This window comes from Bombina bombina, chromosome 3, assembly GCF_027579735.1.
Source record: "Bombina bombina isolate aBomBom1 chromosome 3, aBomBom1.pri, whole genome shotgun sequence".
Taxonomy (NCBI): domain Eukaryota; kingdom Metazoa; phylum Chordata; class Amphibia; order Anura; family Bombinatoridae; genus Bombina; species Bombina bombina.
Window position 1 is genome coordinate 1,221,056,955 of NC_069501.1, and position 26,521 is coordinate 1,221,083,475.

General features: G+C 39.2%; 1 protein-coding gene across 1 annotated transcript in view; it reads right to left on the bottom strand.

Moving 5' to 3' along the window:
* Positions 1–235: 235 nt before the first annotated feature.
* The window catches only part of ACER3 (alkaline ceramidase 3), a 166,541-nt gene continuing 140,255 nt past the window's right edge, over positions 236–26,521 (bottom strand). Inside the window, exons 6-11 of the mRNA XM_053708691.1 lie at positions 26,061–26,096; positions 19,198–19,256; positions 8,280–8,381; positions 3,333–3,437; positions 3,094–3,139; positions 236–1,121 (exon numbers count right to left, since the gene is read on the bottom strand). Of these exons, the coding sequence (XP_053564666.1) occupies positions 1,068–1,121; positions 3,094–3,139; positions 3,333–3,437; positions 8,280–8,381; positions 19,198–19,256; positions 26,061–26,096 (402 nt within the window). The 3' untranslated portion in view covers positions 236–1,067. The remainder of the gene's footprint in view (positions 1,122–3,093; positions 3,140–3,332; positions 3,438–8,279; positions 8,382–19,197; positions 19,257–26,060; positions 26,097–26,521) is intronic.

The following is a 26,521-nucleotide window of genomic DNA, read 5'->3' on the forward strand; positions in this document are numbered from 1 at the left end:
TAGTAAATGCCAATACCTTAGATACATTTAAAAATGGCTTAGATACATTTCTAGCTATAAACAGAATTCAGCGATGTGTTTGCTTGTGTTAAATTGGTCACCTGTATAGGTTAAACTCAATAGACTTTGCATAGATTTTACACTACAAAAGTATCCCTGCTACCAGAATTCATCTATTGTCCTTAATAAAAATCATAAATAAATTGGTTTTAATAAAAAAAAAAATAAACTCAGATAAATGAGGCACAAATTTATTAAGAAAATAAGTTAGGCACTGTTTTTAAGCAAAAAAAAAAGTTTATATGCAAACATGGCACATATCTATGAAAAGAGTTCTGTATCAGGTAAATAGACCTGGCGTTTTTAGATTGATTATTACCGCAGTGACCCAAAAGTACACGTTCTAAACGCTTCTGTGCTCATTATCTCGAGCATGCACAATCCAAAACCACCGCCAGGTGCATACAGACAGTTTAGTCTTTTCACCAGCACTTTGAGAGCAGATTCGTAAATCAAAGGGTTAAATAAACTGTATGATCTGATGTCACTTTAATTGTCATTGCCAATGCTTCTTCACGTTAATAAGAAATAAGGTCTTGTGCGTTAATATCTTCCCAGATGAGCATGGTTGTAAGTAGACAATTATTTGTGTTAGGGGTTTGCGTTTCTTTTTCTCAGTTTGGTCCCTAAGACAGCAATGCTCTTTACGTTCATTTTGTCTTTATGGCTTTATATTATTTTTGTGGCCACTAACCATAAAAAATAAAAATAAGAAGTCACTGTCATGCGCTATTTTAGAAAAAAAAAATAAAAAAAAATAGGTAAAATATTTTGACAGCTTAGAGAAAAAAAATAAAAATTAAACAGTCTAGAAGACATTGGTGTTCTTCATTCCTGATGTACCAGTGCAAGGCTTGGCATACCTCAGTATCTAGTCGTGTGCACAAACACACATACTGTAAAAATATATGTGCATATATTTAAGTTCAGTTTACTGCATAGAATATATTAGGTGCGTCCTCATTTTCTGCATAAACAACTGCGGAATGTCTGTAGTTTCACTTTTATTAGAGATGTTTGGGTGCTTCTACCATGATCACAGGCCACATTCCAAGAAAGAACTGTGAAAAACAAAGATATAGACGACGTTAACGTGCTGTACCCTTCAGTTACAAAGGGTAAATTAACCTGTGCCAGTAAAGTGACAAATCTAGACATAAAGCAACAAAAGATGAAAAGGGATTTATATAACACACTAACATTTAGAGGGATACAAAGGAGAGGCAATTAAATGCTTTATAGTGTGCCAGAACATTTATTATAAGGCAGCTGCATGAACAGAGCTCTGCAAAGTGATTCAACGTTTAAAACCAGCTTCTGATCCTGAGCACAGATGGTTATTGGTGGCTATGCACATATGCTGCCTCTGATTTGCTCAGCAGTCACTAACAACTCAGGACCAGTAATAGAGCTGACTTTAAAGACACATTAAAGGGACAGTGTACTCCAGAATTGTTATTGTTTAAAAGTGATTACCTTGTATCTAAACCTTTGCAGACTGCCCCCTTATCTCAGTCCTTTTGGCACTTACATTTTAGCTTTCAAGAAAGAATACCAAGAGAACACCAATTTGATGATAAAAATAAATTGGAAATGTATTTAAAAATTACATAACCTATCTGAATCATGAAAGTTTAATTTTGACTAGACTGTCCCTTTAAAACTTGTGGGCACAAGTACAGTAGCAGTCACTACAATTAACCATACAAATTATTTTCCTCCTGTGTCTGCAGCTATCCTCAAAACAATTCTTATTTTAACCCCTTACTAGTAACGGTCAATCAATTTCCACATCTTCATACTAAACGCATCCTGTGAGAGAGGCGATTCAATGATCAGTGTACTGTGCACTACAGGTTAGCGCATGTACGATACAGAGGGGGAGCTTGGCCGCACTACTTTCTATCATCCATGTGCTCTTTTTTTTTTATTTATTTTAAACTTATACATAGTATAAAACTGCACAAATATAACACCCCCTCCCCCCCCACAGTATTGTTTGTGTTCAACAGAATTGCACAATACAGCTGAGAAAAAGATGTCAGCATCACTGATCTGTGAATGTTCATGTCTGTCACAGGGTGCACACGTAAAGGGTTAAAAGAATATATTGCTCTGAAAACAGCTGCAGACAGGGGGAAAACAATAGCACGGCGAGCTGTACTTGTGTATTAACCCCCTTTGTGGAGGTCAAGTAATAATACTAAAAGAAAATGGTCACAGAACATTTTATTATTAAATCTTTATGTACCTCCAAAATATTTTTCACCAATTCTTATTTACTGTACCTTTAAACATATACAGTATATAGGATATGATTTTATAACCACCTATTAGGCAAGAATCAGATAGAACACGTAATTTTAAGACACTTTTATATTCATATTTATAAAAAGAATATGCACATATGGCTTACATTCCTGCTTTTCAAATAAAGATGCCAAGAGAACGAAAATTGATAATAGGAGTAAATTAGAAAGTTGCTTATAATTGCATGCTCTTTCTGAATCATGATAGAAAAAAAATAGTTTTTCCCTGTCATCTAGTAATGATTCTAATACCTTGCGTGCTCCAGCCGCTCACTTAAAAACTCATTTTTTTGTACGCTGTTTGAGCTGTTCTCCAAACTGCGGTCTAGCCTTAGTCATATGGCATTTTTTTGGTAGCTAGAGCACCAATTGGGGAACAGTTCAAACAATTAGTTCATAAAAAATATGACGTTTTGAAGTGGGCGACCGGTGCGCAGGGTAGTAGAATGGAATGGCTAGATAAGAAGGAAATTACAGCACATCTTCAGTGATCAATTAAAGTCAATCTAAAATATCGCTTAGGACCTGGACCTGATTTTAAAGCATGTAAAATTTACCATCACTTTAAAGATAATAACCCATTTGTAGCTATGCATCTCTAGCAGCCAATGGGGTTAAAAAACTAAGTCTGATCTGTTAAATTCTGGTGTTTCTGTAGAATTCACCTTGTACTCATTTGTTTTCAGTAGCGGAACACGCCATGATGCTTTATGTATCTACTTACCTTTACCTTTGGTCGATATTTAAGGTAAAGTGTTCGTGTATATAAGCTGAAAAATAAACAGATGGAACATTTTAATCTCAACCTGACAGCCAAGTGAAACAATATAAATAAGTGTGGCATAAAAATAAGTATTTTTCATGGAGTTAAATGTAAAAGGCTGCCAACATCTAGTTTACGTTAAAACGTATGATCATTTTTTGTAATAGAAAACACATTTTTAAGTAGATTAAGTCAAGTACCTGAACAAAATGTGTAAGTAAGAACCAAGTCCGGTCAAAATGTGCCACCATGCATGAAACTGTGTTACAGCTCCTACTACTGGTGGCATCTTATGTCGCAATCCCCTATGAAAATAAATAAATACGTTAGCAAATATTGCACAACTGTTAGTGACTTTAAACATAAAAACATCTTCATGAAGCAGAAAGATGAGTGATTCGAGAATTTATGACTGTAAATGTAGTAATACCCAGTTAGAAAATAGTACAAAAAAAACTTCAGTTTGTCCTAGATATGCTGTAACTGTAAGATAAAGAATAGATTGGTTTAGTGATAAACCCAATGTAAGATAAAACACCCAGCAGTTTATTGAAACATAGATATTATAAGACAAAACTCAAATAATGAAATCACATCATATATGTAACACTATTACATCATAAGCATTTTTATACTATTATTAAAGGGATAGTCTAGTCAAAATCAAACTTTCATGATTCAGATAGATCAAATTTTCTTCGTTCTCTTGGTATCTTTATTTGAAAAAGCAGGAATGTAAGCTTAAAGGGACACTGAACCCAATTTTTCTTTCTTTCATGATTCAGATAGAGCATGAAATTTTAAGCAACTTTCTAATTTACTTCTATTATCAGTTTTTCTTCGTTCTCTTACTATCTATATTTGAAAAAAATGCATCTAAGCTAAGGAGCCAGCAATTTTTTTGTTCAGAACCATAGGCAGCACTTGTTTATTGGTGCTGTCCAATCAGCAAGGACAACCAAGGTTGTTCACCAAAAATGGGCCGGCATCTAAACTTACATTCTTGCTTTTCAAATAAGCATACCAAGAGAATGAAGAAAAATTGATAATAGGAGTAATTTAGAAAGTTGCTTAAAATTGCATGCTCTATCTAAATCACGATAGAAAAAAATTGGGTTCAGTGTCCTTTTAAGAGCTGGCCCATTTTTGGTTCAGAACCTAGGTAGCGCTTGCTGAATGGTGGCTACATTTAAACACTAATCAGTAAGTGCTACCCATAGCTAAACCAAAATGGTCCGGCTGCTAAGTTTACATTCTTGATTTTTCAAATAAAGATACCAGGAGAACAAAGAAAAAATAATAATAGGAGTAAATTACTAAGTTGCTTAAAATTGCATTCTCTATCTGAATCATGACATTTTAATTTTGACTAGACTATCCTTTTAATAACATGGGGGGGGGGGGGAGACCAACCTATCAGCAGAACAATGGCTCTCTTATGGATGCTAAAAACATAAGGTTCATTAAAGATGCAAACTACAATACAGCTGGACATATGAGAGGGTTATCAAGTGAGGAGACAATTGGCCCTACTATAAGAAACAGCTTTTAAAGGAAAGCTAATAGCAGTTGAGGTGTTCAAACAAACCTATCAGCAGGGCCCTAACTCTCCTGTTTTTTCAAATAGCATGGGCCTAAGATCCTTACACATAAAGGTTGCCATTTCCACGTAAGCAGGTGCGTATAATCAGCAATACAGAGTGTAAGCTGAGGGGTAATAGCTAACAGTAAACATCAGGAAATAACTAATATCCTTACGCAAATATTCTATCATTTCCAGGTGTAAAGGCATATTTAATCAATTATCTCCTTTATGTATAACAGTGGGCTCTCAACAATAAAGCTTTATGCATGTATACTGATACAGACACATCATGCTGTCTCGGCCGCAGACAGCACACTACCCACAAGAATACAATGATACAGGTAAACAAATTATACTATAACCAGGATCCAACTGCAAATATACAGGAGGATTCTGTGTCAATAGGAAAAGCTTCATTGTATAGTGCATACCTAACTTAGCTGTGAAGTATCTCAAATATAATATGCCTGTGCCACATTAAAAAAGATCCCATAAAACCTCTGCTTAAATCCTAGGCTAAGCTTTGACTCCCCTCCAGTGGTGACAAATGGTTATAGCACCTACCATCATGGAATTTTATTTTGAATCCTTGTCCCATTATTAACTATGTGTATATAAGTGTCTCGGATAACAATGTAGTTTAAAAACACCTAACACAGAAATGCAATAAACAACAAGTATATACATTCCCACCAGATAGAAAAACAATAACCCAATGTTTAACCATAAAAAATATCTTTCCATTGATCAGCTACTGAAAACAGGGAAAATGTCCAACAGTATAAGTGTAAGTAGTAGTGAAAACAAATATATAATAACTGTTCCGCTCGAGACCACAATTAAATTGTGGTATAACTGTTCAGGAGAGTCTCAGATCCGTAGATCTTCATGTTGAGATAGCCAGACTGAAACAATTTTCGGCTGTTTGTAACAGACATTCGTTCAGTATAATCTACCGTACCTGTGCAGATTGTTACTGTGAGAAGGGTTATTAATGATCCAATCTTCAATCCAATACCGCTTTTATCAAGAAGTCTACTAATAAAAGTGCACCTCCTGGGTCCCAAGTAAAAAGCAACAAGATTGCGCTGCACAGAGGGCCGGGAGCCTGAATTAGAATCCCCCAGCAAGGATAAATGACGCCGCATCCACACAACAGCAAGACATCAGCTGATAATTGTGCCTTTGTCACATCCAGCCCAGCACAGATATCACACAGCAAAGGGAGAACGGTCATAACCCTGCGGACACCAACAGAGGCTGCATGCCCAGTGCTCAAAGAAAGTGCCTGCGACAGGATCTGATCACCTGCGTGACACATCGACCTCGCATACGGCCCCACACCAGGAACCGCATCAGTACAACTCCCGATTCCGGCAGTACGACTTGGCAATCCACTAACCCGGTAGGTATAAGCATCTCCCTGCCGCATGGGGTTAGAATGGTAGTATGCAGATCCAGGAGCTGGGGCATCAGTATAGTTACCCTGGTGAATGGGTACAACAGTGAGGTGCCCACCATGAGCGACAGGTTGATCAGCTGGTCGTGTATGTTTGACATCCGTTGCCACTACTCCCGAGCAGCATTCATTCAATAATAGTGCTAAACTGGCAAAGTGGTTATGCAGGAGCTGCGTCACATCTAACCTCCATTCATCCTGGGCCTCCGACATCACAACTAACCTCCATTCATCCTGGGCCTCTGACGTCACAACTAACCTTCATTCATCCTGGGCCTCCGACATAACAAATCTTCTGATCTCGTCACAAAGTTAGAAAAGACTGTCCGGGAATCTCTATCATCCCTGGTAATGCTAGGTAGAGAAGGGACCCCCAGGAGTATAAAAATAGCTGTTTTAAATACAAATAAACACCATTTATAGCATATTAGAGCAAGGAACTCTTGACATGCACGTCTGACTCCTTTGGTAGCTGGCTCCGCCCCCGGGGGGGGCAGTGCATTTTAAAAATGGTTTCACCTTAACATGTTTACCAGCAACATAGTTTAAAATGTATGGGGAATTGCTCCTTTAGCTATATTTTTGAATAGGAAATAGCTGTCTCTGCTAATTAGAATTGGCTGAGTTTGCAGGGAGAGCAGATCTTACTAGTTTATCTGTCTATATTTACACAAAATCATCTTTATCTTGTCTCTCTATATACAATTACACAAATACTTAGAGATAACAATGGCAAATTAACATTTCAGTACCTTTATGTACAACCCCCCACTTTGGGATTAAATACATAAAAGGGACAGTTAAAACTTTGTAATTACAAAACACTTTTGTTGTGTTTCTATCAAACAACATATAAGCCAAGGCTAAATATTTCTAAAACAAACATCTTGTTTGCTGCAATTGTTTTTCAACAGCCAAACTCCACCCATCATTTGCCTTCTTTGGAGAAGCTAATCCAGGCTTGAGTTTGCAGACAACAAGGCTAGCTACAGTCTATAGTGTTAAGTGCATTGTTTTGCAGTTACAGGTAGAAAATCCTTTATCTAAACTGCTTGGGACTAGAAAAGGTTTGGATTTCAGAATGGTTTGGATTTTAGAATATTTGCATCTTTAAATAAATGTCTTTAAATAAATGGGACAGTTTGTAGAGGGGATGGAACCAAGTGTAAACAACAATATCTTATGCTATTTAGGCAATATGTACGTCATAATACAGCTCATAGAAGTAACCTAAATTTAGTTTTATAATTATATAAAGAAATAATATTTGTTGCTTTAAAGTCAAACAACTTTTTAAATTATTTATAAAAAGTTGTTGTATTTCGCCCAGCAGTGATTCACCTACTCCCAGCTGATGAGTGGCAAAAACCATGAAACCGCTGTCCTGGAATGGTCTGAATCACTGTACTAACCGTAGCTAAGCTTAAATGCTGTGTATACAGCAATGCTATGGTGTAAAAGGAGTCTGCGTAAAAGCAGACTGAAGTAAAAAAGTGAGAAAGTAAACCTCATTTGCATATCTTACCCAGAATCCTTTGCTGCATTGGAAACAGTGTATCCAGAGGTTTTCTGGGAAAAGCAAACCTCCTGACTTGCTTAAATTTGTTAAATGAACGGCACAGTTTAATTATTTTCTTTATATTTTGTTCTAAAATGCAACCAATTGTCTATAATTATTTAAAACACAAAAAACAAACCAAAGGAACAGGCAGAGAAGATTGTGACTTACAGGAAAAAGTATTTTTTTGATCATTTTATTTTTTAAATAAAATGAATTAAAAAGTTTGAATTTCAGAATAAGTTTGGATTTTGGAATTACGGATTTGGGGATTTTTACCTGTATTATCAGTTAAAGCCAATTAGGGACAGATAGTAGAAGTGTTAGCCTTGATAAGTCAACAGGTGCATTTCAAGTTTTGAGAACTAGCAAACCTACAATTTTCAGAGCTAAATTACATGAGAAGGGGGCAAAACAAATAGTAAACATATATTACAAAGTTGTTTTATTACAAGTAACTAAACATCTTATATAAAAAAATCTCAAGGTGTTTACTGTTGCTCTAAGTTGTTATGAAATAGAAAATAGCAGTGGTGAACACTTACCTCCATGTATCGCAGAAAATGTTGTCTACATTCCAAAGCACAAACCCCATTAAAAACACACCTAAAGATGTGTAAGCCAGTCCTCTCAGCCATGGATACACCCTGTGGTACAGAAAACAGCGTTTTTCATTCAAATGTAATGCTTGGTCTAAAAATGCATGAAATTTCCATATGTCCAATGAGACATCTAAAGCAGCTGAATTAGACATGAGCAAATACGTCTTCTATAAACCCCTTTTCTAGGAATCTTACTTTTTAGGGTGGTAGCATCAATAGTCAAAACAAACAAACATTTTAGTGTTATATCCTGCAAGAGAGTTAAATACATAGTCAAAGTTGTACTCTTGTTCCACTAATAAAATGTTTGCTTACCGGATAAATTATTTTCGCTCGGGATGATAAGAGTCTATAGCAGGGATGGCGAACTTTGGCACTCCAGATGTTTCAGAACTACATTTCCCATGATGCCTAGGCACTTTGAAGTCCAGTAAAGCATCATGGGAAATGTAGTTCTGAAACATCTGGACTGTCATGGTTCGCCATCACTGGTCTATAGGAATTCCATAACATGTGGGATATACTTCCCGCCTCTAGGAGGAGGCAGAGTCCACAGAAGAGCTTTAATCCCTTCCCACCTCCCCTCAGTTTAACGTGTTGTCGAGCAGAGAAAAGGAAATGGATATGGAGGAAAGACAAAAGCAGTAACTACAGAGGTTTCGCGAAATGAAACAGGTGGCACCTATGGACTCATCGTCCCGAAAGAAAATAAATGTATCAGGTAAGCATAAATGATGTTTTCTTTTGTAAGATAAGAGTCCATAGGAACTCCATACCATGTGGGATTCAATAATAAAGCTGAGAGTCCATGTAAAGGAAAGGGAGGGACAGAGTAAGGCAGTTCCTATTTGCCGGATCTGCGGCCTGTAGGAGTTACCTGACAAAAAACATTTCCCAAAAGCAAAAACATCAAAACAGAAAATCTTTTAAGACGTATGCACATTTACACATCCGTTCCAATGGATGCATAATTTATGACAGACTTATCAACTTAACTGACAGATTGAGCTGAGATATGCCTAGGAGGAGACTTCCCTGTCACCAAGAAAGTTCATGAAAATCACTTGATTGAACCAGTAGTCTTCTTGCCTGTATGTAGACCAGAACAGTGAGCAAACAAAAATAACTGTTTGCAATCCTTAGAAGCTTAAAGAAATATATTCAACGCTCTAGAGGATTCAAGGAAGGTATAATAATTTATTGATTAAAAATTTCTTGCAGAAACAATTTTAGACAAAATCATACTAGGAAAGAAGAAAAAAAAAAAAGTCTTATGCTCATGAAAACCCAGAAAAAAAGGGAGATTCACAGGAAAGCAGAGTAATGAAAATTCTTAAAGCTGAGATAAAAATAATAGAAAGATTGTCTTAATAATTATGCAAAAGAACTGGAGAAAAAAGCCATACATTTAACCCTTCAAGGAACTGATTATCCCTTGACAAGACCACCTAGCAAAATCTGAAGAATACAACAGATCCTAAAGAAACGTCAAGAAAAAACATCAGAGGAACACAACTGAAAGAAAAAAAACAACTTCCAAAACGTGTGGAAAATCTTTGGAAAAACAGATTTTCTAGGAGCCAGAGAGAGACATGACCCAATCTGAGAAAACTCCATGCCTCATAATTAGGCGATCTCCACATCATTAAAGGGATGCTAAAACCACATTTCTTCTTTCATGATTTAGATACAGCATGCAATTTTACGCAACTTTTGAATTTACTCACATTATCATATTTTTCTTCGTTCTCTTGCTATCTTTATTTAAAAAGCAGGAATGTAAAGCTTAGGAGCCGACCCATTTTTGGTTCAGAACCCTGGATAGTGCTTGCTTTTTGGTGGCTACTTTTAGGAGGAGGCAAAGACACCCCAGCCAAAGGAATAAATACCTCCCCCACTCCCCTCATCCCCCAGTCATTCTGCCAAGGGAACAAGGAACAGTAGGAGAAATATCAAGGGTTAAATGGTGCCAGAAAAATAATATTAAAATTTAGCTCCGCCCCCGAAGAAACGGGCAGAAGCAGTGGACTGTCCTCCCACAGATGGAAATGAAAACAGGTAAGCATAATTTATGTTTTCCATCTTATTGGGAGGAGAGTCCACTGCTTCATTCATTACTTGTGGGAACAAATACCCAAGCTCTAGAGGACACTGAATGAAAAATGGGTAAAAAGAGGCAGACCCTATACTGAGAGCACCACAGCCTGCAGAACCTCTCACACAAAAACAGCTTTCGCCGAAGCATAAACATCAAATTTGTAAAACTTTGTAAAAGTATGTAAGGAGCACCAAGTAGCCGCCTTACAAATCTGCTATACAGAGGCCTCTTTCTTAAAGGTCGAAGAAGAGGACACAGCTCTAGTTGAGTGAGCCGTAATCCTCTGAGGAGGCTTATGTCCCGCTGTCTCATAGGCCAAACGGATAATGCTCAAACAAAAAGGAAATTTATGCTTACCTGATAAATTGATTTCTTCTACGATATGACGAGTCCACGGATTTCATCCTTACTTGTGGGATATTATCCTCCTGCTAACAGGAAGTGGCAAAGAGCACCACAGCAGAGCTGTATATATAGCTCCTCCCTTCCCCTCCACCCCCAGTCATTCGACCAAAGGTTATAGGAAGAGAAAGGAAAAGCTAAAAGGTGCAGAGGTGACTGAAGTTTATAAATAATAAAAAACAATCTGTCTAAAATTGACAGGGAGGGCCGTGGACTTGTCGTATCGTAGAAGAAATCAATTTATCAGGTAAGCATAAATTTCCTTTTCTTCTAAAAGATACGACGAGTCCACGGATTTCATCCTTACTTGTGGGATACAATACCAAAGCAACAGGACACGGATGAAAGGGAGGGACAAGACAGAGACCTAAACGGAAGGCACCACTGCTTGAAGAACGTTTCAACCAAAAACAGCCTCAGAAGAAGCAAAAGTATCAAATTTGGAAAATTTGGAAAAAGTATGAAGAACCGACCAAGTCGCAGCCTTACAAATCTGTTCAACAGATGCATCGTTTTTAAAAGCCCATGAGGAAGCCACAGCCCTAGTAGAATGAGCCGTAATTCTTTCAGGAGGCTGCTGTCCAGCAGTCTCATATGCCAGGCGAATGATACTTCTCAGCCAAAAAGAAAGAGGTAGCCGTAGCTTTCTGACCCCTACGCTTTCCAGAATAAACAATGAACAATGAAGATGATTGACAGAAATCCTTAGTTGCCTGAAAGTAAAACTTTAAGGCACGGACCACGTCCAAGTTATGTAACAGACGCTCCTTCTTGGAAGAAGGATTAGGACACAATGAAGGAACAATAATTTCCTGATTAATATTCTTATTCGAAACAACCTTAGGAAGAAACCCATGTTTGGTACGTAAAACCACCTTATCAGAATGAAATATGAGATAAGGCGAATCACACTGTAACGCTGAAAGCTCAGAAACTCGTCGAGCAGAAGAAATAGCAACCAAAAACAGAACTTTCCAAGATAATAATTTTATATCTATGGAATGTAAAGGTTCAAACGGAACTCCTTGAAGAACACAAAGAACTAAATTCAAACTCCATGAGGAGTAATTGGTCTAAATACAGGCTTAATTCTGGTTAAAGCCTGACAAAAAGACTGAACATCTGGCACATCTGCCAAACGTTTGTGAAATAAAATTGACAACGCCGAAATTTGTCCCTTTAAGGAACTTGCTGATAAGCCTTTCTCCAATCCTTCTTGGAGAAAAGACAGAATCCTAAACTTTACTCCATGAGTAGCCCTTGGATTCACACCAATAAAGATATTTACGCCATATCGTATGATAGATTTTTCTAGTGACAGGCTTTCTAGCCTGTATCAAAGTACGGATAACAGAATCAGAAAATCCTCGCTTTGATAAAATCAAGTGTTCAATCTCCACGCAGTCAGCTGCAGAGAAGTTAGATTTGGATGTTGGAAAGGACCTTGAATGAGAAGATCTTGTCTCAAAGGAAGTTTCCACGGCAGTAGTGAAGACATGTCCACTAGATCCGCATACCAAGTCCTGTGTGGCCACGCAGGCGCTATCAGGATCACCGAAGCTCTCTCCTGTTTGATTCGAGCAATCAAGTGTGGAAGGAGAGGAAACGGTGGAAACACATAAGCTAGGCTGAACGACCAAGGCACTGCCAAGGCATCTATCAGTTCGGCCTGGGGATCCCTCAACCTGGATCCGTATCTTGGAAGCTTGGCATTCTGTCGAGATGCCATCAGATCCAATTCCAGTTTGCCCCATCGGAGAATCAATGACGCAAATACCTTCGATGGAGTTCCCACTCCCCCGGATGAAAAGTCTGTCTGCTTAGAAAATCCGCTTCCCAGTTCTCTACTCCTGGGATGTGGATTGCTGACAGATGACAAGAGTGGGCCTCCGCCCAACGGATTATCTTGGATACCTCTCTCATCGCTAAGGAGCTCCTTGTTCCCCCCTGATGATTGATATAGGCCACAGTCGTGATGTTGTCCGACTGGAATCTGATGAATTTGGCCGAAGCCAACTGAGGCCATGCCTGAAGCGCATTGAATATTGCTCTCAGTTCCAGAATATTGATTGGAAGTAGAGACTCCATCTGAGTCCAAACACCCTGAGCCTTCAGGGAATTCCAGACTGCACCCCATCCCAGAAGGGTGGCGTCCGTTGTCACTATCACCCACGAGGGTTTGCGGAAGCAAGTCCCCTGGGACAGATGATCCAGCGACAACCACCAAAGAGTCTCTCTGGTTGATTGATCTAGATTTATCTGAGGAGATAAATCCGCATAATCCCCATTCCACTGTCTGAGCATGCAAAGCTGCAGCCGTCTGAGATGAAAGCGAAGAAACAGAACGATGTCCATTGCCGCTACCATTAATCCGATTACCTCCATACACTGAGCCACTGATGGCCAAGGAATGGACTAGAGTGCTCGGCAAGTATTTAGAATCTTTGATTTTCTGACCTCTGTCAGAAATATTTTCATGGCTACCGAGTCTATCAGAGTTCCCAAGAAAGGAACCCTTGTCTGTGGGACAAGTGAACTTTTCTCTATGTTCACCTTCCAGCCGTGAGTTCTCAGAAAAGACAGCACTGTGTCTGTGTGAGATTTATTCAGATAATATGTTGACGCCTGGATCAGAATATCATCCAGATAAGGCACCACCGCTATGCCTCGCGGTCTGAGAACCGCCAAAAGAGACCCTAGAACCTTTGTGAAGATTCTGGGTGCTGTGGCCAACCCGAAGGGAAGAGCCACAAACTGATAATGTTTGTCCAAGAAGGCAAACCTTAGAAACTGATGATGATCCTTGTGGATAGGAATATGAAGGTAAGCATCCTTCAAGTCCACGGTAGTCATATATTGACCCTCCTGGATCATTGGTAAAATTGTTCGTATTGTCTCCATCTTGAATGATGGAACTCTTAGAAATTTGTTTAGACACTTGAGGTCTAAGATGGGTCTGAATGTTCCCTCTTTTTTGGGAACCACAAATAGGTTTGAGTAAAACCCCTGTCCCAATTTTGGAACTGGACAAATTACCCCCATGGTAAAAAGGTCTTTTACACAGCGTAAGAACGCCTCTCTTTATCTGGTTTGCAGATAATTTTGAAAGATGAAATCTCCCTCTTGGGAGAAAGTCCTTGAATTCCAATTGATAACCGTGGGTCACTATTTCTAGTGCCCAGGGGTCCTGAACGTCTCTTGCCCAAGCCTGAGCAAAGAAAGAGTCTGCCCCCTACTAGATCCGATCCCGGATCGGGAGCCCCCCCTTCATGCTGTCTTAGGAGCAGCAGCGGGCTTCTTGGATTGTTTACCCTTATTCCAGTTCTGGTTGGGTCTCCAGACTGACTTAGATTTGGTAAAAATCCCTTCCTGCTTTGTGGAAGAAGAGGAAGCGGGGGGTCCTCCATTAAAGTTCCGAAAGGAACGAAAATTATTTTGTTTACCCCTCATCTTAACAGACTTATCCTGAGGTAGGGCATGGCCTTTACCTCCTGTAATGTCAGAAATGATTTCCTTCAATTCAGGCCCAAAAAGGGTCTTACCTTTAATAGGAATAGCTAAAAGTTTAGTTTTTGATGAGACATCAGCAGACCAAGATTTGAGCCACAATGCTCTACGTGCTAGGATAGCAAAACCTGCATTCTTTGCCGCTAATTTAGCATTTTGAAAAGCGGCATCAGTAATAAAAGAATTAGCTAGCTTGAGAGCCTTAATTCTATCTAAGATGTCATCTAATGGAGCCTCAACCTTAAGAGACTCCTCTAGAGCCTCAAACCATAAAGCTGCAGCAGTTGTTACTGGAACAATGCAAGCCGTAGGTTGTAAAATAAACCCCTGATTAACAAATAATTTCTTTAGTAGACCCTCTAATTTTTTATCCATAGGGTCTTTGAAAGCACAACTGTCCTCAATGGGTATAGTTGTACGCTTAGCTAGAGTAGATATAGCTCCCTCTACCTTAGGGAACGTTTGCCACGAGTCCCGAATGGTGTCTGATATGGGAAACATTTTCTTAAAATTAGGAGGGGGAGAAAACGGTATACCTGGTCTATCCCATTCCTTACTTATAATTTCCGAAATTCTCTTAGTAACCGGAAAAACATCAGTGTAAGTAGGTACTTCTAGATATTTATCCATTTTACACAATTTCTCTGGTGGAATTACAATAGGGTCACAATCATCCAGAGTCGCTAAAACCTCCCTAAGCAGCAGGCGGAGGTGTTCAAGCTTAAATTTAAAGGACATAGCGTCCGAATCTGTCTGAGGTAAAACATTCCCTGAATCTGAAATTTCCCCCTCAGACAGTAATTCCCTGACCCCCAACAAAGAACACTGTGAGGGTACATCGGAAATAGCTAATAAAGCATCAGAGGATTCAGTATTTACATTAATACTTGACCTACTGCGTTTACCCTGCAACACTGGTAATTTAGACAATACCTCTGTAAGGGTAGTTGACATAACTGCAGCCATCTCCTGCAGAGTAAAGGAATTAGACGCACTAGAAGTACTAGGCGTCGCTTGTGTGGGCGTTAAAGGTTGTGACACTTGGGGAGAATTGGATGGCATATTCTGATTCTCTTCAGACTGAGAATCATCTTTAGGCACACTTTCTTGACCTAATATATGGTCTTTACAATGTAAGGCTCTTTCAGTACAAGAGTTACACAATGTTAGAGGGGGTTGCACAATAGCTTCTAAACACATAGAACAATGAGATTCAGATTCCTCAATGTCAGACATGTTGAACAGACTAATAATAACCACAAAAGTCGTTTAAACACTTATTTATTGCTTAAAACAAAACTTTTGAAAAAACGTGTACTGCGCCTTTAAGAAAAGAAAAAGTGAACAATCTTTCCAAAATGCTTAAATAACGTTAAATTAACTCCAAAGGGCAGAAATAAGGCTCTTAAAGTACTTTAAAACAACAATTTGTCATTTACAGTCAAAAATACCCTCTGCACCTCACCACAGCTCTTCTTTGGCGCCTACCTGCCCCCAGGCTACTTCGAAACAACTTTCCAACACTACAGAACAGCTTGCACATCCAGGAGCCACCGGAGTTACTGCTTGCTGCTGCTTAGCCGGAAGGAAGTGCGCATCTGAGCGTGCAAAAGTAAGCCCCGCCCCTTAAGGTCAATGCTGGAGTAGGCCCAAACACAACCGCATGGGAAAGCGGTTTTACACCTAAGTGAAGCAACACAATATAACCCCTCAAATACACCATCAAACAAATGGATGTTAATGCCAAAAAATAAAAACGTAATACATCAGTTTTCTTTGTCTCTCCCATGTCACATAATGCCCATATAAAGTCAACCATTATAAATAAAATCTAGGGACTCCAGTAATACCCATCTTGTAAATTAGGATTACTGCTTACCCCATTCCCATACAGGGAAATAACTGCCAGCCAGTTCTGATATACCAAGTCTCCTTAGAATAAAAAGGCTGCACATACCTTAATGCTGCTTGTAGCATGAAACCGGTCTCCACCCTGAAGATGTCTCATGGTTACCTTCAGAAGTCTTGTGGGAACCAGCATGGATCTTAGTTACAACTGCTAAGATCATCAACCTCAGGGCAGAAATCTTCTTTCATATCCCCCTGAGGAAAATAGTACTCACCGGTACCATTTAAAATAAAAAACTTCATGATTGAAGAAACTAAAACTAACACCTCACTTTACCATGTCTTCCTAGTATAATACAGGCAAAGAGAATGACTGGGGGTGGATGGGAAGGGAGGAGCTATATATACAGCTCTGCTGTGGTGCTCTTTGCCACTTCCTGTTAGCAGGAGGATAATATCCCACAAGTAAGGATGAAATCCGTGGACTCGTCGTATCTTGTAGAAGAAAGGACAGAGAAGTGGAAGAGGCTCTCCCCCCTACGCTTCCTGAATACACCACAAATAAAGACAAAGCCTGGCTGAAATCTTTTGTGGCCTAAAGATAAAACATCAAGGCTCGAACCACATCCAAGTTATGCAGTAACCTTTCCTTAGACGAAGAAGGGTTAGGACACAAAGGAGGAACTACTATCTCCTGATTGATGTCACAATCTGACACCACCTTGGGAAGAAATCCCAACCCAGTTCGAAGCACAGCTTTATTAGCATAAAAAAAACAGGTGAGGGGGCTCAGATTGCAAGGCCGCCAACTCAGAGACTCTGTGAGCCAATGCAATATAGCCAGAAGAAATAGAACCTTCCAGGAAAGAATCTTAATGTCAAGCGCATGCATAGGCTCAAACGGGGCCCTCTGCAACACCTTAAGAACCAAATTTAAGCTCCACAGAGGAGCAGAATTTCTAAAGACAGGTCTGATCCTAGACAGAGCCTGAACAAAGGACTGAATATCAGGAAGCTCCCCTAGCTTCTCGTGTAACAGCACAGATAACGCAAAAATCTGTCCCTTTAAGGAACTGGTGGCAAGACCCTTATCCAGACCCTTATCCAAGGCCAGAATCCTAAATACCCTAACATTGTGCCAGGGATATCCATGTTCCTCACACCAAGATAAGTAGGTCATCCACACCTTATAATAGATGTGACGGGTGACCGGCTTCCTGGCCTGGATGAGAGTATCAATTACTCTCTCAGAAAAAAAACTCTTGGCCAAGACTAAGCGTTCAATCTCCACGCAGTCAGCCTCAGAGAATCGAGATTTTGGTGGAGAAAGGGACCCTGAACCAGCAGATCTCTGCAACAGGGCAACCTCCATGGAAGAGACGATAACATCCCCACCAGATCCGCAAACAACGTCCTCCACAATGGAGCAATCAGAATGGCCGAAGCTTGCTCCTGTTTGATGCGGGCCACCACTCAAAGAAAAAGTGACAACGGTGGAAAAATGTAAATTAGGTTGATCTCCCAAGGCACCGCTAAGGCATCTATCAGCTCTGCCTGTGGGTCCCTGGACCGCGACCCATATCTCGGTAGCTTGAAGTTGAGTTCGGACGTTATGAGGTCTATCTCCGGCGTCCCCCATCTGGTGCAAATCTCCGAAAAAAAAGTCCGCTTCCCAGTTGTCCACACCCAGAAAGCGAACAATAGTGAGTCTCTGCCCATTCCAGAATACGAGATACTTCCCTCAAGGCTAGGGAGTTTCTCGTTACCCCTGATGGTTTATGTAAGCCACTGAGATAATGTTGTCCGACTGGAATCTGATGAATCGGTACAACCTCAGGTGGGGCCAAGCCCTCAGAGCACTGAATATCGCTCGAGGTTCCAGAATATTTATTGGTACAGTTATGGCTGAAACCCTATAGTAAGATGTTGTGCACACAACAAGGTATTCCTATGTCCCTGTTTCATTCTATGTGCTGAAATCATCTTTTATGTTTATCTCTTCTTACTGAATGAATCTGCATCAGGGGTTAAGGGTCTCACATTGGTTTGAGCTCCCAGAAAATCAGTTTTTTAAAGCAAATAGCTGGAGCACCTCAATTTTCAGCCTTATCTCCTGGGAGGCCGAGAACAAACTGAGGAAGTTGGGAAGGGATAAATGCTTGTGTGGACTCTGCCTCCACCTAGTGGTGGGAAGTATATCTCACATGTTATGGAACTCCAATAGTCTCTTATTTTCCAAAAGAAAGCAGAAATACATGCGTATGCTCCAGGTCACTGGCCACATTCTTATCTGGAGTGTTCTGAATGGAATAATTTTACTTTTAAACTACAATGTGTCTTTTGGACTTAACAATGGTAGGTCATTAATATGAAAGAGCAGCTTTTAAGCATAAGCTTTAGTAGGAAATACCTATTAGACAATGACCATTAGTATATAGTCACTAGCAGCAAATGAGCATTAGTATATAGGGGTTGATTTTGCAAAGGCTTCACCAGCCTTCGCACCCCCCTCTCTTGTGAGAACCTGCAGTCCATATTTATGAAGCAGCTGTCATCTTCCCTAACCTCTTCGCCACCTCTTAGTTGGAGAATCTGACAGCTCCTGCCCGCGAGTGATTGGCTTCTGTGCGGACAAGGGGTGACTACATAAAGAGCGTAAAATTGCGTTCAATGCTGAACTCCAGCAGCAGAATTCAGCCCGCCAGAGGCGAGCTGCGGTGGACATGGGTGCATGTGTCTGCCCCTACCCGCCGTAGCTTGATAAATCGACCCCATAGTCGCTAGCAGACAATAAACCTTAATAAGCATTAGAGAAGTGCATAACATATACTGCTGTATTAGTTTTAATTAAAATGTAACAGATGACCAGCATTTTGGTAATTAAATGTTGCATTTGATTCGTCGGTTGTAATTAAGGAAAAAATGACAACTTTAGCAGCGGAAAACGATTACCAACATTTTGCACACCTAACATTTTTTTAAGCTTTCTTTTTTTGGTTTACTTACCATGTCACAATATAAACTGACCGTAGTACTAGGAAGGACACCAATATTCCATACATAATCTACAAGACAATAAGGTGAATAGTGTTACAATGTGAATAGATTATTTATTAAATATGGTTACATGAGCGTTGCCTTGCAGACCATGAGCAATTGGTTCTAGAATATCAGTTACAGCAAAACGTGCATTTCCTGGCAATTTTAAATGGGACATTAAACAGTAGGAGAAAGTTTAATTTAATATTTAATTATATGTAGTTAACAATTTTGCAGTGTACATTTATTATTTTGTCACATTTCCTGTATTTTAACTTTAAAAAGTATGGGCTTTTTAATGTTACTTCTATAAAATAAAGGGCGCTGCTGTATTGAAACCTAGGTCTTCCCTTATCTGATCTTATTTGCTAAAGAAAATTAGGGAAATGTAAAACAAGCCATAAACCAACTGTGCAAACAATGACTGAGGGAAACACTGTTACATAAATATGTTCTGCCCAGTTATACTTTCAAGTGTCAGTGCTACACAGTCCACCCATAGTGGTCAAAAATTGTTATAGCAGGATAATCATGGTATGAAGAGTTAAAGGGACAGTAAATACAAAATGTTCTTTTGCGAGTCAGACAGCGCATACATTTTTTTCAAAAAAGTTTCCAATTTACTTCTATCAAATTTGCTTTGTTCTCATGATATTCCTTGTTGAAGAGATACCTAAGTAGGCGTTTAAAGCATGACATGGCAGGAAATAGTGCTGCCATCTAGTGCTCTTGCAAATGGATAACATTCTTGCAGAACTGCTGCTATATAGTGCTCCAGATCAGAGCATGCTCTTGAGCTTACGTCCCCTGCTAGCCATTAAAAGATACCAATAGAACAAAGAAAATGTGATCATAGAAGTGAATTAGAAAGTTGATTAACCCCTTCACTACCGAAAATTTCAGAAAAACATTTGCCCAAAGTAGCAGAGAATTTTTAGCATTTTTGCTATCCCTCTGTTTAAACAGAAAGAGCCTTTGGCTTTTGGATCTACCTATATATTTTTTAAAAGTGGACAACCCAAGGAATTGTTCTAGGCCCATTTTGATATATTTGATACCACTATTTGGCCAACAGATACGATCATATAAAAAAAATCATCATTAAAGGGATACTGAACTAAATGTTTTTCTTTCATGATTAAGATAGAGTGCAATTTTAAGCAAATTTCTAATTTATTACTTTTAGCAATTTTTCTTTGTTATTTTGCTATCTTTATTTGAAAAGGCAGGAATGTAAGCTTACGAGCTGGCCAATTTTTGGTTCAGCACCATGGATAGTGCACCTAACCTAAAATCCCTGGCAGTGAAGGGGTTAATCAGTTAGCTTGTAAGGTAAATTTTTTATGCAGAGTACAGATTACCCTCTTACGTGACACCTGATCCCTCCCAAACAGCTTCCCTTACCCACCACTGGTTTCCAAAATCTTGGGTACTGGCAGATGGTCCGCTTCTTGTATGCAGTTTAGGGTTTGTTTTTTCCCCCTCAGAGTGTAGTGATCCCCCCTCAACCCTCCCAACAGGGCGGCCATATTAGGTACTGCAGCTGTCTGCCAGTAGCCAGTTTAAATGTTTTTTTTTTTTTTTTATTATTATTTTTTATTTATTCATTTATATCGTTTATATTTTTCCTGTAGTGTAGTGGTGCATCCTACCTCCCCCCTCCCAGGTATCATTAGTTAGGGTTCCCCTTTTGCCGTAGTGTAGCGTCCCATCTGTCCCTTCCAATATGTTTTCTAGCTGGGTGGGTGTTTTTGGTCTCCTTTAACATATTTATCAATAGATCTTGATTAGCTGCTTGGTAGCTTAGAACACCACAATAATTTTGATGCATAACAAGGTTTGATATATTATTGTAAAAATTTGTGATTATAACATTATTTGGCTTCCTATGTTTTGAAGATGTGAAGACAGAAAACTAAAAATATACATATCGCATATATAAGGGCATATATAAAAGGGTTATTCCTGTTCATGCAGGAAAAACATAATTTGTTCTTACCTGATAAATTTATTTATTTCTTGACACGGTGAGTCCCCGGATCATCTTTATTACTGTTGGGAATATCACTCCTGACCAGCAGGAGGAGGCAAAGAGCACCACAGCAAAAGCTGTTAAAACCACTCCCCCTACCCACAATCCCCAGTAATTCGATCAAAGGGAAAGGAGAAAGGAAGTAATCTAAGGTGCAGAGGTGCCTGAAGTTTATAGAAAAGCAAACTGTCTGAAAAACAGGGCGGGCTGTGGACTCACAGTGTCAAGAAATAAATAAATTTATCAGGTAAGAATAAATTATGTTTTCTTTCTAAATGACAGTGAGTACATGGATCATCTTAACTACTGTTGGGAACCAATATCCAAGTTAGAGGACACGGATGATAAGGGAGGGACAAGACAGTTAACCTAAACAGAAGGCACCACTGCTTGAAGAACCCTTCTCCCAAAAGAAGCCTCTGCTGAAGAAAAAGTATCAAATTTAGTCAATTTATAAAAAGTATGCAAAGATGAACAAATAGCAGCCTTGCAAAGCTGATCTACAGAAGCTCCATTTTTGGAAGCCCAATAAGATGAAACAGCCCTTGTGGAATGACCCGTGATTCTCTCAGGAAGCTGCTGACCAGCAGTCTCATATGCCAAGCAAATAACTCTCCTCAACCAACAAGTGTAGTAGCCGTTGGCTTTCTTACCCTTATGCTTCCCAGAAAAGACAACAAATAAAGAAGAAGACTGGCGAAAATCCTTAGTCGCCTGCAAATAATATTTCAATGCACAAACCACATCCAGGTTGTACAACAAACGCTCCTTATGAGAAGAAGGATTAGGACACAAAGAAGAAACAACAATCTCCTGATTAATATTCTTATCAGAAAAAACCTTGGGAAGAAAACCCAAGGCAGTACGCAGAACTACCTTATCAGAGTGAAAAAAAAGAAAAGGAGATTCATACTGTAAGGCTGAAAGCTCCGAAGAAATAGCCACCAGAAACAAAACCTTCCAAGATAACATCTTAATATCCAAAGAATGTATAGGTTCAAACAGAGCCTATTGAAGGACTCTAAGAACCAAATTAAGACTTCAAGGTGGAGTAGTAGACCTGAACACAGGCCGAATTCTAACCAAGGCCTGACAAAAAGAATGAACATCTGGTACATCCGCCAGGCACTTGTGCAATAAAATAGATAAAGCAGAAATGTAACCCTTTAGGGTACTAGCATATAAACCGTTCTCCAAACCCTCCTGGAGAAAAGACAAAAGCCTAGGAATCCTAACTCTACTCCACGAGTAGCCTTTGGATTCATACCAATACAAATATTTACACCAAATCTTATAATAAATCTTCCTAGTCACAGGCTTAAGAGCCTGAATCATAGTCTCAATGACTGACTCAGAAAAACCACGCTTAGAAAGAATCAAGCGTTCAATCTCCAAGCAGTGAGCTTCAGAGAAACAAGATTTGGATGAAGGAAGGGACCCTGCAGAAGCAGGTCCTTCCTTAATGGAAGACGCCAAGGTGGAAGGGAAGACATCTCCACCAGATCTGCAAACCAGATTCTGCAAAGCCACGCCGGAGCAATGAGAATCACAGATGCCCTCTTGTTTGATCCGAGCAATGACCCGAGGAAATAGAGCAAACGGAGGGAACACATATGCGAAATTGAAAGCCCAAGGAACTACCAGAGCATCTATCAAAAAAGCCTGAGGATCCTTTGACCTCAACCCGTACCTTGGGAGCTTGGCATTCTGACGAGATGCCATGAGATCCAACTCCGGCTGCCCCCAACTGAGAATCAAGCTGGAAAATACCTCTGGATGAAGTTCCCACTCCCCCGGATAAAAAGTCTGTCTGCTCAGAAAATCCGCTTCCCAATTGTCCACCCCTGGAATATGGATAGCAGACAAACAACAGTTGTGAATCTCTGCCCACTGAATAATCTTGGCTACCTCTGTCATGGCCAAAGAACTTCGAGTTCCTCCCTGATGATTGATGTAAGCCACTGACGTTATGTTGTCCTACTGAAACATGATAAACTGGATTGAAGCTAGCTGAGGCCAGGCTAGAAGATTTGTTCCAACACATTTATTGGAAGAACCGACTACTCCCGTGTCCATAGACCCTGAGCCCTTAAACTCCAGACAGCACCCCAGCCCAGCAAACTGGCATCCGTGGTTACAATCACCCAGGCAGGTCTGTGAAAGCAAGTTCCCTGAGAGAAAAGATCCTGAGACAACCACTAAGGAAGAGAATCTCTGAACATCTGATCTAGAACAATCTTTGGAGATAGATCCGCATAATCCCCGTTCCACTGCCTGAACAAACATAACTGCAGAGGTCTGAGATGGAACCGAGCAAACAGAATGATTTCCATGACTGAAACCATCAGACCAATAACCTTCATGCACTGAGCCATTGGCGGCTGATGAAGGGACTGAAGAGCAAGACACGTATTGAAAATCTTTGACTTTCTTGCTTCTGTCAGAAAATTTTTCATCTCTAGAGAATCTATAATGGTCCCCAAAAATACCACTCTTGTAGCCGGTATTAAGGAACTTTTTCCTAAATTCACCTTCCAAACGTGGGAGCGCAGAAAAGACAACAACAACTCCGTGTGGGAGTTTGCTAGTTGAAAAGATGTAGCCTGAACTAGAATGTCGTCCAGATAAGGAGCCACTGCAACACCCTTCAATCGAAGTACCGCCAACAATGCTCCCCCGGACCTTTGCCTCCTCCTGCTGGTCAGGAGTGATATTCCCAACAGTAATTAAGATGATCCGTGGACTCACCTTGTCATTAGAAAGAAAATATTTTTCAAGTTGAATCCCTTCACATTTATTTTGAAACTAATGTAATAGTACTGGGTCATTAAGTCACATTGGTTACTGGTCACCTCATTGGTGGAAAGTGACATCTTGAAAATATAGAGAGAAAAGAATAGGATTTTTTTTCTAGAGAAAGAAAAATAGTGATGCTGTGCTATTCACTGTGCCTTTCCCTAACATCTATAAAAACTATTTTAACAGACTTTGAATAGAAACAAATAACATTCACAAGCTGCATATTAAGTTCTGCTCCAAGAAGTACGAGGGGACATTTATTCACATGATGGGAACCAGATGTAGACATTGGAATGATGAGGTAAGCGTGGGTAGTTTCCCAGAATTTTTCCTTTCATTGTCTCCTGTTGCTTTGAGAACTTGATGTCTAATCTGCCACATAACAAGCAGTTTGCACACACTGTAAATGTGAAGGTCACAAAGTAAAAATGTAGAACAGAACCTATTGTCAGCTGCTCTGGATGAATATAATAGCTGCTTGCCAAACCCATGCTTTAGCTATGAAGCGTGCCTGCCAACTACTATGCACTGACTATCAATAAGCTGTTCCAAACCAATTCTTAAAAGGACATTTTAAAACTTAGAAATAAAGACAGTATCCATAGATGGATTCATAATCCAAATGTCACCAATAAAATAGCAACTGTTGTCATGGTTATATAGTGGCAAGGCTGTCATCCTATCACATCCCAAGAGAGTAAGGGGGTCTGCATGAGGAACTTATTCAAATGGGTGACCTAACAATGTTAGTCTTTCTACAGTTATGTTTATTGTCAACATTTGAGTGTCAAAAAAAAATAAGAGGTATAAAAGCAAAGTTTCATGTTTTTATCTTACCTTTCACCTGATCTTAAAAGTCAGTACAACATGGCTTTTGTATGTTCCAGTGTGCCTTGAGATTATATATATATATTCTTGACTGATTTAAACTGAGTGTTTCTAAAGGCTTCTGATGTTTGGTTGTTGGCAATACAACGGCATACCCAAAAAATAATTTTTATTCAATTTGGTCTGTTTAAATATTTGTCTAAAGAAAAAAAAAGTTGCTATAGCTTAAAATGGAGAGACATGGGGGTTCTTTTTAAACCGCAAAACTAATTTGTTGATTTTGGAGTGCATTAAACACTGTATTAATTACATTTTCTCTAAACTAAATAATTGAGATATTGCTTTTTTGCTTGACCGCTTAATTATACGATCATCACAAATGAGGTTGTACTATGTTTGCTGTTAGGGCTTCTCTTCTGTACACAACAGAAAATGGCAGCTCCTACTGCCTAGAATACGGTTAGATTCTGGACTTAGAACCTCTTTTTATTGATTACAGTTTTGTTATTATCCCTGGTGCATAAACAAGGCCCTGTTGGTTTGACTAATACTAACAAAAGGTGACCATGAAGGGCACAAAGCCAGAAACTAAATTTGTATGGATCAATACATGGCTTGATGACTTGTCTCAGACTTGTAAATACTGAACATATATAACTTTACACATATACACATGCCTAGGGTAGATATGTAACTTATGCACATGCAGAAACGCACTTTTCAACTTGGAAATGTTTAATTTAACTATTGTTTGCCAGGGAGAGCTCAATTGCAATGGTCTTTTTGGCAACCAAAAGTTTAAAAAGGTGAAATAAAAATGTCTAATACAAGTCCAATGCAGTTACGATCAAACGATTTGATTAAAACTACAAAATTCTAAATTAACCATTGAAAATCATATTTTGATTTGATCTAAATCTTACGCATTTTACAACAATTACAGGCACTTAGATTACCGATACTCCCCCACCAAAACTTTTTAAAGTCAATCGAGATCCTATTGAAGTATATTGATGCAGTTAACCCTTTAGACACATAGTATTTTTTACTTGAAAATAGAGAAGAAGAAAAAAAAAAAAAACTCATCAAAAATGACAGATCAATCCCTAATTTTTACTGCATGGAAAGAAGGGAAACGTCTGCCCACAAGATTAACATGCCAGCAACATACCTGATGAAATACAGGTTCCTTCAATCGTAAATAAACCTGAAAAGAGGAAAGCATAGGAAGTGAGACTTGATTTTCATCACTGTAGACCATGGCTACAGAATTAAAAGCATAACAAATAAGGTGTTTGATTTACTGTGCAAACTACAAGCATACCATGGAAGAAGTTAAAGGGACACAAGTCAAAATAAACTTGTATGACTCAGAGCAGCAGTTTTATGACACTTTCCAATTTACTTCCATTATCAAATTTTTCACAATCTTGTTATATACACACTTTCTGGGGAACAAGATCCTACTGAGCATGTGCACAAGTTTACAAGGTTTACATATTCAGTGTCTGTGATTGGCTGATGTCTATCACATGACACAGGGGGCCAGAACATGGGAGGAAAAAAAATTGAATTTAAAATAAGGAGTAGATTTTTTTTCTTACAGTGTTATTGCATTGTCTTTATTATGCA